Raw genomic sequence first — 17558 nt, forward strand, 5'->3', positions numbered from 1 at the left:
GTTAACTATAACTATAGTAGCAGTTACTATAAAAATATAAATATAGTAGTAATTACTAAAGAAATATAAGTATAGTAGTAATTAATAGAGAATTGTAAATATAGTAGTAGTTGATAGAGAAATGTAGATATAGTTGCAGATAATAAAAGAACGGGCTGGTGTATAATTTATCATGTAGGTGTTCATAATCCTCTTTGTCTCGGGTTTTCTGTCCGCCACTTGCTACGGTCCTCCGTACTGGCCAAGAACCAACATCCATGTACCATTACTAACCAAACGCCAGCTCAACTCTACATTTTGAACCTGAGACTTCAGGCAAAAACACCAGCGCCGGGGTACGGCACTTCGTACCTCACCTACTGACATCACCCAAAACTTTTCATTTTCCTGCGAGCTGTCCCATCAACCCCGGTCTCCAGGCTGCCTTACCTCTTGCTGCATAGATTCACTGCCCATTGTAAACATTGTTTTTGACCTCAAGCTCTTGCAAGGTATGCTGCACCCGTTTCCTTGTCGTCAGTTTTTCCCTTTGCGTTTTGTGTTTTGTGCTTTGAGGCGCACCCAGCCAGCACCGAGGCTCGTCTCAACAAAAAAAAAAAAAAAAAAAAACCTGCCGGCCGCAACAAAGCCTCGACAACCAGCCAATTGCCACCGCCCAGCAAATCGCACCGCTCGCCCCGGCCTTTTGAACCGGTTTTTTCTCTGCCAATCAGTTGAAAATTCCAAACAGCCAGTTTTCCTTTGAGCATGGACCAAATGATAGGCGGAGCAGCTCCGCCCGTGCGAATGGGTTGGAAGGGCTCCTTTCGCCGGCCGTCCAATCAGCGCCACCGTCTGCCCACAGCCCACCTGCAGCTGGGCGCACACCAAGTCACGTCAGCTCGCTGCCATCGGAAGCCAACGGTCCAATTGAGCAGGATTCCGGCGCGAGGGAAAAACGCAAATCCGAGCGCTGCTTGACCTGACCGGCTGCGTCTCCAGCGCGAAGCCCGGCGATGATGCTGCTGTGGCGGATGGCAATGGCGGATGGCAATGGCTGGGCAATTGGCCGTGAGAGAAGCTCTGAAAAAAGCTCTCAGAGCTCGCAAAGCTACATTTGCCGCCAAACGTCAAGCTTGCCGCGTACCCTGGACCGCCTCCACGTGACTGGCTCCTCTCGTCGCACCCCACCCGTCGCCCTTGTCTCATCCCGCTGATTGGCCACATCCCGTTACTAACGTTACCCCTCCAGTCACGTTCAAAATGAGATCAGCTTTCTTCCAACCCCTCCTACCCCGCCATAACTTCTGCTCCCCGGCCTTAAGAACTTTCTCCCTCCCTCAACGCATTGCTGCTACGAACACCTTTGCGACTCCTCGATTCTATTCACAGCCCACCAAAATGCCTAACACCAGAGTGTAAGTCCCGTGCCACCGCTTCTGCCCTCGCCGCTCTCCTCTGACGTCTTGCATCTAGTTTCTTCGACATTGCCTGGAAGGGCCCCGTCTTCAAGGACGGCCGTCCTACCCCCGAGATCAAGGGTGAGTCCAATTCTGCCCCAAAGCGCCAATTCACCGACGGTCTCTATTGGGGATCCCGATGGAAGGAGAATTGAGCTGGACCGACGGTCTGACCTCCTTTTCCCCCTCTGCCCTGGAGCTTGTGCTCTGGCACCCACTCACACCCTGCCGGTCTGATTGGACCAGCGGATACAGGCTGGGCCTCCCCCCCTTCTCCAAATCATCACCTCATCTGCCTGTAGCTATCTTGTGAAGCTTGACATTAATGCGTCTTTGGATAACAGAGCAGACCGGTCGCATCAACTTCACCCTCTATGACGATGTTGTCCCCAAGACCGCTGAGAACTTCCGTGCTCTTTGCACCGGCGAGAAGGGCTTCGGCTACCAGGGCTCTTCTTTCCACCGAATCATCCCCAACTTCATGCTCCAGGGCGGTGACTTCACCCGCGGTAACGTATGGCCGCCTCTGCCAGCACAATTGCAAGCCGTTGGTTGACTGACACCACTTCTAGGGCACTGGCGGCAAGTCCATCTACGGTGAGAAGTTTGCCGATGAGAACTTCCAGCTGAAGCACGACCGCCCCGGTCTGCTGTCCATGGCCAACGCCGGCCCCAACACGTAAGTTTAACCCAGGATACGTCATCAATGGGCCAGCACCAGCATCTAACTCTTCATAAAAAAAACAGCAACGGCTCTCAGTTCTTCATCACCACCGTCGTCACCTCTTGGTTGAACGGCCGCCACGTCGTCTTCGGCGAGGTCGCTGACCAGGAGTCCATGGCCATTGTTGCTGCCCTCGAGGCCACCGGCCGTGATGACGGCAAGGTCAAGTACGAGCCCCGCCCTACCATCACCGCCAGCGGTGTCCTGTAAGCTTGTGTAAAGAAGCAACATGCTCTGCATGTCCATTTGGTGGCAGTTTTTGGAACCATGAAAATTTATGGGGCGGATCTCAAGAGGCTACGAATGGTACCTCGCCATATCCTTTAGCCAGTCATTCAGGGTGCTGCAAAGCATAAAAAAATACAAGTTTTCCATTGCATCAAACAATTGAGACGGTGGATACGAAGCTCCCCATGTGCTACATGCTATTTCGTACCTATGAATGGCCAATTGTACACCGTAAATAATGTAAAGAATCGTTTGTTTTCAAAGACATGTGAAATGACGTCTTTAGTTTTGAGCCTCAATTAGAGTGAGTACTAGATTCCTACGTTCAATCTTGTGCAAATAGCTTGCCTACTACATGCATGATATACCTCCCCCGTTATGCGCCGAGTGCCCAAGTGTACCTGGATGTAGAAACAAAGCAGTATATACATTTCCATTGAATACAAAGGGGGATATCCTTATTCCAAAAAAAAAAAAAAAAAACCATAGAAGAGAAGAAGAAATCAAGAAAGAGAAGAAGAAAAAAACTCCAAGTGATGCAATTTTGATATCAGACACAGGCCCTCGCTGGGCCGCACTCCTTTTAGAAAATCTCCTTCCCGAGCCACTTTTTGAAATACTCGCAGTTGCTGGGTCCCACGGGACCGCCCTCCTCGCAGAGGTCAAAGACGGGGCACCGGCCGCAGGGGGCCTCGGTCAGCGGGCTCATGTACAGCTCGGGGCCTCCGCCGCGGCCAGAGGGGTCTTCGCGGCCGGCCCAGCTCTCGACGGACTGCTTGGCGATGCGCGACACGCGGTAGCCGACCTTGCCGGCGACCTTGATGGGCTCGACCAGGTTGTCCCAGACGAGCACGTCGACGAGCTTCTTGACGTCCCCCTCGGACAGGATAGTGTTATTAGTGATGCCGCTGGAGGAGAGAAGGCGGGCGATGTCGCGGACGGTCGGGTAGGCCATGTAGCCCGCCGGCAGGGGCAGCAGGGCGGGTTCTCTGCGGGATGCTGCTGTGACGGACGGGTTGTTGTTCTTGGCTGCTGCTGCGGCTGCTGCTACTGTTGTTGTTGTTGTTGTTGTTGTTGTTGTTGTTGTGGGAGCGACGGGCCTTGCCTCCATCTCGGTGGCATCGCGCTTCCTGCCCTTTGCCGCATCGCTGTGAAGGCCGCCCTTGATGATGCCCTTCTTGGGCACCTGCGCGTGGTGGGCGGCCTGTTTTGCAGCGCCGGCGTGGGTGCTGTGGTAGCTGCTCTGCCGCTTGATGAAGTCGAAGACGACGCGCTGCAGGTCCTCGATGAAGGCCTCGTCGAGGTCCTGGTCGGTGTACCAGGGCCCGCCGGTGGCGCGGTCGCTGGGCCGGATGGACGCCTTGATGTACATCTTTTTGTTGGGGTGCTCGACGTTCTTGAAGGGCGCGATGAGGCCCTTTGCCTGCAGCTGCTTGATTGCGTTTTTGAGGACCGAGTCGTGCATGTTGAGGCGCTTCTGCAGGGTTTGGGTCCAGATGCCGTCGCCGCCCGAGTCGTCGATGAGTGAGTACACCATGACCTGCTCGTCTGTTGTGCACTGCTTGTATCTGCCCTCACGTTAGCCAGTTTTTCCAGATCGAAAAGTCTTCCCTCTTCTTCTTTCAGACTCACTTGTGCGCTTCCTGCTTGTCGCGCCACTTCCACAGCACCTGTCCCGACGCCTCCCTCATGGTAATAAAGAGCTTATCGTCGCTGAGCGATTGCACGACCCGCGCCAGCAGCAGCAGGTCGCGGTTCGGAATCACCTCCATGCGCAACAAGTCGTCCTGCGAGAACATGTCGCCCTCTTCCCGGCACCGTTCGTACAGCAGCTCTTTAAGCACCGCCAGCTTCGCAGCGTCGGCATCGTTGCCATTGGCCCTCGAGGGCCCGGCGCCGGAAGTCGAGGCCGACATTTTCGGAGACTGGTGGACGGAAAGGAAAGGGAAAAAAAAAGCCTGCGCGAGGCGGAAAAGGCGTTGGGATGAGACGATCCCTCGGCTTTGTTTGCTGTTGTTGTAGCGGAAGATGTGAAGACGCCGTGGATGGTTCAATGTGTGATGGAGATTGAGATTTCTGAGTCACCCGGTGTCCCTCTCGGTGAGGCGGTGGTTGATGACTGTGTTGGCGCTACATTGACATTGGAAGTGATTTGATGGTAGAGCCTCGCTCTCTCTTTGTTTCTTGTCTAGTCGGGGCGATAGGTCAACACAGTGGGAATTGGTATCGTGGTGGGACACGAGCCTGATTTTGTTCTCTTTTTTTTTAAAACTTTTGCCATCACCAAAAAGCCTGGTGGGTACCTTGCAGCCGGCTTGCATTCCGGGAGAATCTCGGTGGCCATTCAACTTGTACATGTACTGGTGGGGGCGGGGCGACCATCGCGAGGCAGAGGGTACAAGGTACCAAGACTTGGAGATGTTCAATTAATAGACATTGATTGAGTAAACTGTGGTACTATTCTACTATACGCTCTTGATATAGACTCCGTGTGTAAATCAGAAAAAGAAAACAGATGAACCAACTGAAAGTTAGAAAGAGACACTGACAGATGGCTCAAGCTATCATGGCCATCCGTCGTTTGGCCTGTCAGTATCCCTCACGCCGGAAACGCCTCCCTCGCCCCGATTCCCATTGTCCTACAACGTGATTTGCATCAATCGAACTGGAGTAGAGATACTCCGTATAAACCAAATCGCTGGTACGCCCCCTTCACCCTATGCATCTTGTCTTTCATGCTGGTACAGACTCAGGCGGGGGGTGTGCTGGCCTTCTTCGGCTCTTCTTCATCCTTTTCTTGGTCGACCTCCATGGCATCGGTGGCCTCCGCCTCCTTCTCCTTGGCATCGGAAGATGGCTCGGGAGATTTCTTCTCTGGCTCGGCCTCGGAGGGCTTTTCCTCTTCCTGGACAGCTGCTTCTTCAGCAGGCTCGGCAGCGTCAGCAGGTTCGGCAGGCTCAGTAGGTGGAGCAGGGGCGGCTGCCGTTTCGGATTCCTCCGTCGTCTTCTCCTCCACCATGGGGCTCTTGCTGGGGACTCGCTCCGGCGCTGGTTCTGGCTCAACGTCCTCCTTCTTGATGGTCATCTCTTCTTTGGGCTCCGAGTCAGCCATGCCGACATCTCCATCCTCATCCACCTTGTCCTCTTGCTTTTCTTTCTCGGCTTCCTTTTCCTCTTCGGCTTCCTTCTCGGTCTCCTTTTCCTTTTCGGGTTCTTTGGGCTTTGCCTTCTTATCTACAGACGCCTTCTCCTGCTCGCCTGCAGCAAAGTCTTCAATGGTGTCATCGTTGATATCCTGAGAATCCTCTGCAGCTGGGCCTTCGGTAGCACCGCCATTTGTGGAAGCGTCAGCAGCAACGGCAGGGGAAGCGCGCGCGCTATTGTCCTCATTTTCTCCCTTGCGGAAGTCTGTATAGCTTCTCTTGTTGTTGCCATTCCGGGGAGTCACTCCATTTGCAGCAGCCAGGTCTTCATCGTCACTGGGCTCGAATTCGTTCTCGTGTTGGACACGCTTGTCCCAGCGATGCTCAGTCATTCGGACGTCTTTGTTCTCGTCCTCGTCTAGGTCGTCCAGCTCGGCTTCCTCTTCATCAGTCATGCCACCAAACTTACGGGGGACATCCTGCATCTGGACTGATGGGGCGGGGCCGGTCTGGCGGAGATTATCAATGACGGCAGCGGTAATCTTCTCCAGGTACTCCCTGCTGTTGGAGTTTTCCATGTTGGAGGCTCGAACATTGAGTTCAAAGTCGGGAGCATAATACTGGCCACTATGTCAGCTCACAAATCACGAGAAGGGTGGTAAACAGTGCTCATTGGAACATACCTCGTAATACTCATTGTATGGTAGGGCCCGGTCCATCTCTTGGCCGACCAGGACACCAGTCTCAAATGCCCAGGTTCGGGCCACATTGCGCATGGTGTAGCCACCACCGCCGAGGACCAATGTGGGCAGGTTGAAGCTCTTGACGAAGTTGACGCAGTTAGCGTGTCCGTCCATGCTCAGGTTGAAGGCGCCCAAACGATCGCCGGAAAGACTGTCACCGCCACACTGCAGAACAACAGCCTCTGGCTGGAAGTATTTCATGACGTTCTCAATGACAGGTTCGAAGATGGACTTGTACGATTCGTCGGTGATGCCGTCGCGGAGAGGGAAATTGACGGCGTAGTTCTTGCCCTGGCCGATTCCAATGTCACGCAGCTCGCCGGTACCCGGGAAATATTCGCCATATTTGTGAAATGACACAGTCATGACACGGTCGGTAGTGTAGAAAGCTTCTTCGACGCCATCACCGTGGTGAACGTCAATGTCAATGTAGAGAACGCGCTTCATGAATCGAAGAAGTTCGAGGATTCCGAGAACAATGTCTGTGATCAGGCAGTTAGCTTGGGTATGCTGATGGTGGCGACTGTAGTAGACAAAACGCACCATTGACGTAGCAGAAGCCACTGGCTTCGCACTTCTTGGCGTGATGCAGGCCGCCAGCCCAGTTGATGGCAATGTCGCATTTTTGTCGGTTGAGACGCGCTGCGCCCTCCATGCTGCCGCCGGCACTGATGCCACAGAATTCGAAAAGGCCGTCAAACACGGGGCAATCATCGCCGACATTGTATTTGCCTTGCTCCCTCATATAGCTATCCATGTTGTCAGGGGTGACCTTTTGGAGGAAGTCGATGTAATCGTCGGTATGGAACTGGGTCATTTCGCCGCGGGTGGCCGGTTTGGCGCGCTGTTTGCCATGTTAGCCAACATCTCACGACAATTCTGACGGGCCAAAAACTGCAAATGAAAGGAAAAGAACAAGAGTTTTGTTTCACATACGTAAATCTCCATCTTCTGGTACAGGCCGTACTGCATAATCAAACTATGAGCCAATCGAATACGATGAGGCTTCATGGGGTGACCGGTGACATAGGCGTAGTTTCCAATATCCGAATCGTAAAAGTAGGCGACTTTCTTCGGTGATGACCCGTTGAGGGCCACCGAGCCGAGTCCCGCCATGTTGCTGTCACCCATCTGGAAAAGCTGCAATGATGCAAGGAGCTGTTGTCTGTAAGAGATCGAGAGGCGTCGGTCGGTAGAATTGTGATTGATGCCGGTTTGATGGGATAAGAAAAATTAGAAACTAGACGAAGCGGCAGTGCGATTGATTTTTTGTCAAAGGCACCTCCGCATGATTTGTGTTGGCGATGTAAAAAGAAAAGTGAGAGAAAGCTGAGCTGAGTTGACCGTAAATGGTAGCCGGCGAAAGTTGTAAGGGAAGCGCGGCAGCCAAAAGCAAGGCCGCTGCAGAGTGCAGAGACGCGGATAAACTTTGCGGCGACGAGGCTGTAAGTTTTTATCAATGTTTGTCATCTGGCGGCGGCTTCGGATTGGCCCAACAGAAAGATACTAGGCTGCATCATACAGTTTGTACGTGCTCCGCATGTACTCCACACCACGCCATGGCAGTTGCTGGGCAAGTGGAGATCAGAAAAAGTAAGACCGCAAAACGAATAAGTGCATACATTTAGCAATATAGGCACATACTTCTTTAGTATCTACTACTATATCTTTATCCTTTTAGTATCTACTACTATATCTTTATTCTTCTAATATTTACTACTATATTTTTATTCTTATAGTAACTATTACTATATATATATATATTTATATACTAAGTATTCCCTCATAAAGGGACTATACTAATTACTATAAAAATAGAGATATAGTAGTAAATATTAGAAGAATAAAGATATAGTAGTAGATACTAAAGGGATAAAGATATAGTAGTAGATACTAAAAAGAATAGAGATATAGTAGTAGATATAAGAAGAGTAGGTGTATAATTTAACGCGTGGGCGTTTATAATCTTCTTAGTCTCGGTTTTTCTGTCCCCCGCTTGCTGGGATTTGCGGATTGGCAGCGGCAATTCACGTGACCTCATTATTCAGCAATCGACCCTGGTAGCAGGCTGCCGAACAACTGCGTCAACTTGGATATCAGCGGCTAGCTGCCTAGTACTAAGTCAAGGCCTGGGCTCCCTACCTAGCAGGCTCCAAACATCAAGCTTTGAACAACACACAACACGCCTGCTGCTGCATCACCGCGACATCTTTGATTTCAATTTCTCTCCATTCCCCTCTATACGCATCTTCAATCCCCATCACCTTAGACAATGGAGCGCTTCAGGAACTTGTTGGGCGGAGGTGGCATGGGCTTGGGAGGAGTTACGCCTGGCACAGTAAGCGTTCCTTTATCCGTCATTACAACTGCTCGAAGCTCTCGCATCTCCGGTGGCTTTGGCAAACTGAGCAACTGAGGTGGATCTGAAAGAACAGAGAGGGAAGAGGAAGAACACAGGTGGCTAATGGGGAATGTTACAGGACAACACCAGCCTAATCGATAACTCGGAAACCGTCTACATCTCATCCTTGGCCCTGCTGAAGATGCTCCGGCACGGCCGCGCCGGTGTGCCGATGGAGGTCATGGGCCTGATGCTGGGCGAGTTCGTCGACGATTTCACAGTCAAGGTCATGGACGTGTTTGCCATGCCACAGAGCGGTACAGGCGTTAGTGTTGAAGCTGTCGACCCTGTGTTCCAGACCAAGATGATGGATATGTTGAGGCAAACTGGAAGGTAGGCTGACATCCCGCAAGCGGAGGTGTTGCAACAGCTGTGGCTAACAAAGGCGGACAGACCGGAATCAGTCGTTGGGTGGTACCATTCGCACCCTGGCTTTGGCTGCTGGCTGTCGTCGGTTGATATCAACACCCAGCAATCGTTTGAGCAGCTGAACCCGCGTGCGGTGGCAGTAGTCGTCGACCCCATTCAGTCGGTCAAGGGCAAGGTTGTGATTGATGCTTTCCGACTCATCAACCCCCAGCTTCTGATGATGGGCCAGGAGCCCCGTCAGAGCACGAGCAACCTCGGCCACCTCAACAAGCCGTCCATCCAGGCGCTGATCCACGGACTCAACCGACACTACTACTCGATTGCGATCAACTACCGCAAGACGGCGCTGGAAGAGAACATGCTGATGAACCTCCACAAGCACGTGTGGACAGAAGCTCTGGAGATGGACGACTTCCGGACGGAGGGACAGAAGAACAAGGAGCGGCTGCAGAGGCTGGTCAGCCTGGCAGACGGCTACGAGAAGAGAGTCAAGGAGGAGACGGAGCTGACTAAGGACCAGCTCAAGACCCGCTACGTTGGCAAGCTGGATCCCAAGAAGCACTTGGAGGACGTTGGTCAGGAGCTGATCGAAGACAACATTGTGTCGGTATCAAGGCAGATGATTGACAAGGAGGCGACAATGCCCAAGAAGAATGGAGCTCTGGGGGTGGCTGCCCAATCCAACGGCGATCAGATGGAGACGGAGGAAGAGTTATAGACGAGTAGCAAAGCAAGGAGGGCAGCCATTATCATCACCCGCTCGCACTATATCTTGGGTGCCACCGCTGCTGCACACACACGTGCACTCACATGGGAGCTGGCTGGGGCACGCCTTATGCTTGAGGAAGAGGGGACTTGTAAAAAAAATTCGCACACCGCCGTTGCAGTCGTGGTCGGAAGAACGCGGGGCGATGAGAAGCGTAGCCGCGAGCGATGGGCGACTCTGACCACTTGGGGGTCTCTGGGCCGGTCAGATGGTGGTTTTGCGTGACCATGAGCTTATAGCCTCTGTCGTCGTTTGTCGCTTCTCTGGGAGGAATGCTTGGGCTCCCTTGCACCAGGACGTGAAGCCGTCGTCGGGCAGCACGATTCATGACATGTCACTATTTAATGAAGTTTATTTTTTTTATTCCATTTAGGGTTTAATATTTTTGTGCTTGACAAGTTGTAGTTGTAGTTGTGGTTGCGGTTGGGCTGAAGTGTCAAGTAGAATTGGTGGTTGCATATTAACGGCAACGGTACTCCGTATTAGTGTGGTGTGTTTGCCAGCTCTGGCGATGATATCATTTGCAAGGGACGACCACGAAGGAAAATTCAAAAATGATGTCCACGGTGACTGGATTTCGCAGGATTTGGAATTGAGGGCTTCGTGTGTGTATCGTGATGATGTGCGTTATTGAGTAACACTGCAGGTACACCGGCATATGCGAACTCCCAACAAAAAAAAAAAAGACGAAATGAAATAACGCATCCCTTTGAGTGCCAGGTGGTCCAACCTAAGTACCCGACAAGGGTTATAGCCAATTAAATTACCGTAAATTAAAGGTATATTAATTACCCGCTAAAATTAGCCTGTGATATAAGTCCCAGCAATTAGACCTAATACAAATAGCTATATCACACTTATCACAACCTATTAAAGTCCTTGGGGCGTTATAATTAAGGTTATTTCTACCTATTTCTGCAAGGGGTTTTTGCTTTTTTAACCTTACTAGACTGACTTAGTAGCCTTAGTAGGCTATACAGCAGTCTTATTTTCTTTAGTAGATGTGATTATACTGTAAAATTAGTGTAAATTAGTCTCCAGCCTGTAAATGCCGTTGCTTTAAGGCCTTACTATATATCTCATAGATATTATTAACTAAGCGTTATTGCTACTTAACTTAAGTAGTATAATATTTCTAACTTAGCTAGCTATATAGCTAAAGAAAATAGTTATTAACAAGGGCCACGTCTAGTAAGAAAAACTATGTAATTAACTACTAACTACCTTATTAAAAGTGGTAGTTGTAGCTTTAATAGCTTTAAAGCTAATTACTTATATTTACAGCACCTATATAGTTATTATAGTTAATTATAATAAATAGCTAGGTTATTATTTTTTTATTTTCTTAGCTAAAGGCTTACTTTATTAGTTAGGCCTGCAGCTGTGTTATATTAAGTCTTCGTTATATATATTATTAAAATTTATTTCTAAAATAAATAGTTAATAAAAGTAAAACTAGTGTATTATCTTTTTAAGCTATTTAATTAACCTAGGATAGATTAATAAAGGGTTTTTTAGTAAAGGTGTTAAATATAAACTATTTTATTTAGTATTAAAATAGCCTTAAGTTTATTATATAGCCAGTAGTTGCCTTTTATATCTTTTCTCTTTATAGTAATAAAGGGCTAATATAAACTATAATTTATATAGTAAGTGCCTGTAGCCCTAATCCCTTGCTAATAAAGGACCTAGAAAAGTAAAGGTAATAAAAATAAGTTATTTAAAAAGACATAGTAGCTAGCCTTAAGCAGCAGATTAACTAGGGCAATAACCACTAACTATATCAGATTAAAACTATCTATAGTATTTTTCTTCTTAGGCTACTACCACTACTACTACTACTTCTGCTTCTGCTTTAAAAAGCTAATAGCTTATAGCATATACTAAATCTACCTTAAAAAAAAACCATATTACGCTATAACCTAGTTTTTATAACCTATAGGCGTTAGTTTAGTCAGAATCGTCACCTTCTTGCGGGCCCGGCCTTAAAAAGCTAAAATATACTTATTAACAGCTATTTTAGTACTTAGGCAATAGATTTTATATAATATAACTTATAAATAAGTAAACCACGCGTAGATTCGCTTATAAGTTATTAAGCAGTCTTCTTTAGCTGCGTTAAATAGCCTTATGTATTAGAACAGCAGTTAAAATTAATTTTATATAAAAAACTAGGTAATAAGGTAGCTTAGAAGTTAGCTACCTAACTATAAGGTCTTTTAGTAATTAGCTATTTTAATTTCTTTATAAATACTTATATAAATTACAAGGGCTAGCTAAAGGTAGATTTCCTTAGCTATTATAGCCACTTAGTTAAGCTTCTGTAACGCCTTTGTTAATGGGCCTTTTAAACCTAAAATACTAGTATTTATAAAGGTAGCCTACTTAGTTGTAATTAATAAAAGTAGGAATAGCTGGAATAGTAATAGTGGCGTTATTAGTAAAGTGTTAATAATAGGGTTATATTATTAAATTTACAAAGGTTTAAAATAACGCCCTTATAAGGGCTCTGGGTTAAAGTTTAGCCGGACTATATTACTATTAGCCGGTTATTTAATTTAGCAATTATTTAATCATACGTCAAGTTCATTATTAAATTTATTTTAAATTATAATATCTTTAATATCTATTTAAAAGTATTATCAATAACAGTTACTAGTAATTTTAGTATGGCTTTTCTTACTAGTACATAAAGTCCTATAATATAGCTATCTAGCGTTGAATAAAAGTGGATACAATACATAGGTTGGACCACCTGGCACTCAAAGGGATAGCATTACGTTTTCCCTGTCTTGCCTTGTGTGTTGGTTCGCCACTCATCCAAGACAGAAAAAGCAAAAAAAAAAAAAAAAAAAAAAAAAAAAAGGCTGCAAGTTGTGTCTCGCTTGGGCATTTGGGATGCATCTTGGCAGTAGTCACACGGTGGTTTTGGCATCAGGCGGCGCTGGTTCGATTGGCGGCGACTCAGCCCTCAGACCCCTCGACCCCTCCCTCTCCCCTTGCGAGAAATGCATGGATTGTCGTCTCCGGAGCGCCTGAGAAGGGCACTGGGATCCCCCCCCCCCCTGGAAGCTAAAAGCACGCAGAGCCCGGGGGCCAATCAGTGCATTGGCGGCAACAGGCCACGGTCTCAGATGACGGCTGATTCATCGGGGGGGTTTTCTGGCGGTGGGTACAAGCAACCACTGTGCGGCTACTGCGGGCTTGCATATCGCGAGTTGGATGGGGAATGGTTGAGTATGTAGTTGGACGAAAGAAGATGGAAGCGGCTGCGAATGAAAATGTTGGAACGCGTGTGAAAGGAATATGCAGTAGTAGAAAGAATTGGTGAACGCGATGGGTGAATGGGAGGTGGTAGTGAGTGTATCAGGCTGTGATTACCTAGGCACACTCGTACTCGTATCACTCACAGCAGCTAGGTAGAACAAAGCGCCTTCAACTCCGTACTTTTGATGACATCAACTCGTGAATGAACATGATCAATCATCAAACTCATACCCGGTCAAAGAGTGAACAGTCAAAAGCAGCCCCAGTGTGCGTGCTGCTAAACGAGGCACCGGGACGAAAACAAAAACAAGGGGGGCCCTTCCCTGTGCTGTGCTGTGGGACAAAGAACTGGAGCAGGATTCGAAGCTGCTGCACCTCACACGGTCCCCCGTCCACTCAGGCCCGTCAGAAGCCCATTTTAGCTGTGCCGTGCAGCAGAGGCCGTGCCGCGCACTGTGCCGCACCGCTGGATTCCCGCCATTCACGACGGCCTCGGCGCCCAAGTCAAATTGATCAATATCATCAGCTGCGGCAGAGGCGCGCAGCCTCCCGGCAGTGACCACACGGAATGAAGAACCTGCTTACCTTACTAGTACACCACCGTACGGAGTACTCCATGCCCAGGTACTGCCAAGGTAACACCTCCACGTATGCTGTATGCACGAGTTACACTGCCAAGCACCACAGAGCAGGTAGCACTCTACCTGACCTTATGGACCATGGACCACTCAATGCTAACCTGCTCCAGTGCTGCTGCAACAGCGGCGCGCAAGACCGCTAACACACGGACCGGGGCACCAACTGAGGCCCGCTAAACTCGCCAGGCCGCTGCGGCTACGCATCCACGCCAGCTCCGTACAGTGTCAACACTTTGCAGGGGGCGGCGCAGCGAACGCACGCTTGCACTCAACCAGAACCAGAAATTCATTTTCTTCAAAGACATGCATGCGTCGAACAACTTCATTTGTTCAGTTCGGCCCAGCTCAGCTCAATCGGCTCAGCAGCATGGTTGAGGCTGCCGCTGCTGTTGCTGCCTTTCACTGCGACACGACAATCAGCGTGGCGAACGGGCTTCTTCTTGTCTACTGACTCGACCTTCAATCGTCACCACGAGTTGCATAGTGTCTGGTCTGTCCTAACCCTGCTCGCCCCAGCCCCTGTCCTGTCCTGCGCTGTGGCCGCTGTCATCGCCGTCGCCATCAATCACCTGCAGGAGCCACAACAAAGACAAAAAGCATCGCATCTTCGCATCCTCCCCTGCGCCGGCATTTCGTGCGTCGGGGCTACGGGGGGTCTTTGAGCGAACTAGCAGAAGCAAGCACCTGTCCCGCTACAACTTACATCCACCCAGCATTTCCACGTCTGTCCGCAGCATTACCTCTGCATTTTAACGCCTACAACTACGAACTATTGACGACTATTTCCCCGAGGCCCTGCGATCGCCACCACCGCTTCACCAACAGAGCCCGTCGTGTTGTGGTGGCCGTGGTGGTGCCGGCGAGTTGTCCAAAACACCAAGAGCGTTGCCAGCCGAGCATCGTCACCAGCCTCAGCAAACATTGGAGCGGCAGCACGTTCGCTTCCCTTGCTCAAGGCCGCCATCCGAAACCCGAAATAAACAAATCAAGCGCCGTAAACCATGATGGACGTGGCCACCGTCAACGAGGTCATCGACTGCGTCGGCCGCCTCTTCGACCACATTCCCTACGCCGTCTGCGGAACCGCCGCCCTCATCTACTATGGCTACCGCGCATACTCGCCCGACCACGTCAGCATCACCTGTCCCGAGGAGTCCAAGGAGGCCATCCGCTGCTGGGCGCTGGCCAAGGGAATGACGCCCTTGCCCGACAACCCCGACGGCTTCAGCGTGCGCGTCGCCAGCGGCCGCTCGTGCCCCGTGTGTATCAAGTTCATGAAGAACGGCTTCGAGGCGCTCGAGGTGGTGCGCATCGGACCCGGCCAGGCCAGCATGGTGACGCTGCCCAGCATCGCAAACACCATTGCTCGCAGCTACGTCTTCCGCCTGCACTCGTCGTCCACCGACCGCCAGGCCCTCTATGCGCGGTACCTGGCCTGGACCCTCAAGCGCATGGCTGAGATCCCTCCCACAGACCCGGTTCAGCGCCTGACGCCGGAGCGCGCGCGCGACATCATCAACCGCTCCTTTTGGATCCCCTTTACGCTGTCCTACCCCGAGACTGTGCCGCTCTTCCAAGCTGCCGGGCTCGAGATTCAGGGCGACGGCAACCTCATGGCCTGGCAGCAGCCCGACGACCAGAGCATGCCTCCTCCACGGCCGCGGGCCCGGACCTCGGCAAGCCGCTACAGCCTCAACAACGCCAGCAGCAATAGTCATCTCCGCAATCACAGCTACGGTTACGGCCAAAACTATAACCAGCACTATGGCGGCCAAGGTTATGGTCAGAACTATTCCCAGGGTTACGGCCAGAATTATGGGCAAGGATACGGCCAAGGGTACGGCCAGGGAGGGTACGGCCAACCATACGGTCAAGGTTTCAACCAGGGCTATGGCCAAGGCTACAACCAAGACTACAATCAAGGCTATGGTCAAGGCTATGGTCAAGGCTTTGGCCAAGGCTACGGCCAGAACTACGGCCAGAGCTTTGCCAACAACTATAACCCTGCCTTCAGCCAGAGCCAGACCCGGCACAGCTACCACGGTTCAGATCTCTCAGATTCCGAAAATGGCACGACCCCATCTCTTCGCAGAGTCACCAAGCGGTTACCGAGCGTCCGACCTATGATGTCGACGTTCTCGTCTCCTTCCACGTCTGACTCGGAGTTCTCCCACTCAACCGGCGCCTTCTCGCCACAGTATATTCTCGCGTCGCCTCTGATATCGCCTACCGGGCAGATGCCGCCGCCGCCTTTTTCATCGTATCACCATTATCCGCCTCTCTCTCCTGCAAACTCTATACCTCATATACAGCCACTGGGACCTCCGCCGCTACCAAGGAGGGCATTATCAAATCGCCACGAGTCAAGGTCGTGGACATGAATATCATATCCGCCATGAATTTCGCCATGAGCTTATTTCCATATCACTATCACTATCTCCATCGCCATCTTTGAACTAAGAGAAAAACAACTTATACTCAACTATCTACACACACGATCGATTTGACAGCGCGCCAATTCTATTTCGTCCTATTTCGAACTTCTATTTCACTGCCCAACGCCGGGTACGTCATGGGCTGGAGAGCCAAATCTACGGATTTTTTGGTTCAAATTCCTTTATTATCATCTTTCATCTGTCTTTTGGATCTCGTTTCTTATTTTCCTTTTGTGTACCTGCCGTCCAGAATGACCGGTAATCAACTTGGCCACGATATCCTTTTCCTTGTTTTCTCTTCTCTCAGCCACTTTTTTTGGTGTTTCAACTTTTATTTTCCTTAACTGTCTCTTTTTTTTTTTTTTTTTAAACACGGCGGAGTTCTTTTGTACCAAGAATGAAACGATTTGATGGAAATCCGGATATGGCTTTAGGGGGGGGGGGGGGGCAGGGGAAAGGGGTTTGTTCTACGCATAACATGAAACACAGAGAGCTCTTTCTAATATTTTTTGATGAATAAGGAGATTGACGCTGCAAAGAAGAGACGGGATGACAATGTCATGCTAAGAAAAAAAAGACACAGACACACAGTTTTCAAGAATCAAGAATTAAGACTTAAAGAATCAAGCAAGGGGAGGGAAAGACGCGGCAAAATGTGAAAGCAGCCAAAAAAAATAAAGCGGGCTGTTTTGAACACATCCATAACCATAGATTGATAGTTCATCTGTACAATAGAAAGGGGGGGCGTCACCGAGAACTGCGAGTTGTCAGTCTCCTACTAGGTACTACCATATCCATTGACTGGACTATTTTGTTTCACCATCTTTCTTGTCTACTTTTGTCCTACACTCGTGTATCTCCATGGTATTGTTAAGTAACATCGGTATATCAACACAGACAACGAAATAGCAAATCAGGAATCAAGAAACGTATGCAAGGTTATAGTATAGTCAAATCTCTCCGTACCATGTATCTGTACGGGCATTCAAATTTTAATTAGAAAAAAAAAGAAACCAACAAAATACACACTCACGGCGCAAATGCCTAAACTCCCTGCCCAGTCTTAAAATTTGCCTTGCAAAAAAACATCAATCCCCGGTCTTCCATGTCCTTGTTCTACAAGATGGAGCAAGTTGGATACAAAAGATAACAAAATCACGCTCAGAACATTTCCGTCCCAGTTGCCACGTTGCGCCAATACGCCTCCTAGAACGGCGTCAAGCCGTATGCGTCCCATTTGATGCGACGGGCACATTCTCTTTCTTGTCCACTGCGCTCGCAATGCCTGATTGTAAAATGTCGCGTATAAAGGACTCCTGCTTGCGAGTCGACGAGGCGCCCTGCCCCACGGACTCGCTTGCAGTAGGTGACACGTCAATGTCAAAAATTCCATCGACGGCAGGTA

The 17558-nt window shown here is 49.7% G+C and overlaps 5 protein-coding genes across 5 annotated transcripts; 3 read left to right on the forward strand and 2 right to left on the reverse strand.

Moving 5' to 3' along the window:
* Nucleotides 1–1242: 1242 nt before the first annotated feature.
* On the forward strand, nucleotides 1243–2373 carry Triagg1_8189 (uncharacterized protein; the record flags this gene model as incomplete). Its single annotated transcript, XM_062903008.1, has 5 exons — nucleotides 1243–1397; nucleotides 1456–1520; nucleotides 1784–1953; nucleotides 2012–2118; nucleotides 2187–2373. The coding sequence occupies 5 exons, from the start codon at nucleotides 1243–1245 to the stop codon at nucleotides 2371–2373; spliced, it is 684 nt and encodes a 227-aa protein (XP_062752818.1).
* A 601-nt stretch (nucleotides 2374–2974) lies between these two features.
* Nucleotides 2975–4307, reverse strand: Triagg1_8190 (uncharacterized protein; the record flags this gene model as incomplete). Its single annotated transcript, XM_062903009.1, has 2 exons — nucleotides 2975–3959; nucleotides 4024–4307. 2 exons carry the CDS (start codon nucleotides 4305–4307, stop codon nucleotides 2975–2977), a joined length of 1269 nt encoding a protein of 422 aa, XP_062752819.1.
* Nucleotides 4308–5140: 833 nt separating this feature from the next.
* Triagg1_8191 (uncharacterized protein) lies at nucleotides 5141–7408 on the reverse strand (the record flags this gene model as incomplete). The annotated part of the gene is made up of 4 exons (XM_062903010.1): nucleotides 5141–6154; nucleotides 6218–6759; nucleotides 6821–7121; nucleotides 7214–7408. 4 exons carry the CDS (start codon nucleotides 7406–7408, stop codon nucleotides 5141–5143), a joined length of 2052 nt encoding a protein of 683 aa, XP_062752820.1.
* A 1141-nt stretch (nucleotides 7409–8549) lies between these two features.
* On the forward strand, nucleotides 8550–9765 carry Triagg1_8192 (uncharacterized protein; the record flags this gene model as incomplete). Its single annotated transcript, XM_062903011.1, has 3 exons — nucleotides 8550–8615; nucleotides 8758–9011; nucleotides 9072–9765. The coding sequence occupies 3 exons, from the start codon at nucleotides 8550–8552 to the stop codon at nucleotides 9763–9765; spliced, it is 1014 nt and encodes a 337-aa protein (XP_062752821.1).
* Nucleotides 9766–14719: 4954 nt separating this feature from the next.
* Triagg1_8193 (uncharacterized protein) lies at nucleotides 14720–16099 on the forward strand (the record flags this gene model as incomplete). Its single annotated transcript, XM_062903012.1, has 1 exon — nucleotides 14720–16099. The coding sequence occupies one exon, from the start codon at nucleotides 14720–14722 to the stop codon at nucleotides 16097–16099; it is 1380 nt and encodes a 459-aa protein (XP_062752822.1).
* Between the last annotated feature and the right edge of the window lie 1459 nt (nucleotides 16100–17558).

This window comes from Trichoderma aggressivum (assembly GCF_033847375.1).
Source record: "Trichoderma aggressivum f. europaeum strain CBS 100526 chromosome Unknown scaffold_039, whole genome shotgun sequence".
Lineage (NCBI taxonomy): Eukaryota > Fungi > Ascomycota > Sordariomycetes > Hypocreales > Hypocreaceae > Trichoderma > Trichoderma aggressivum.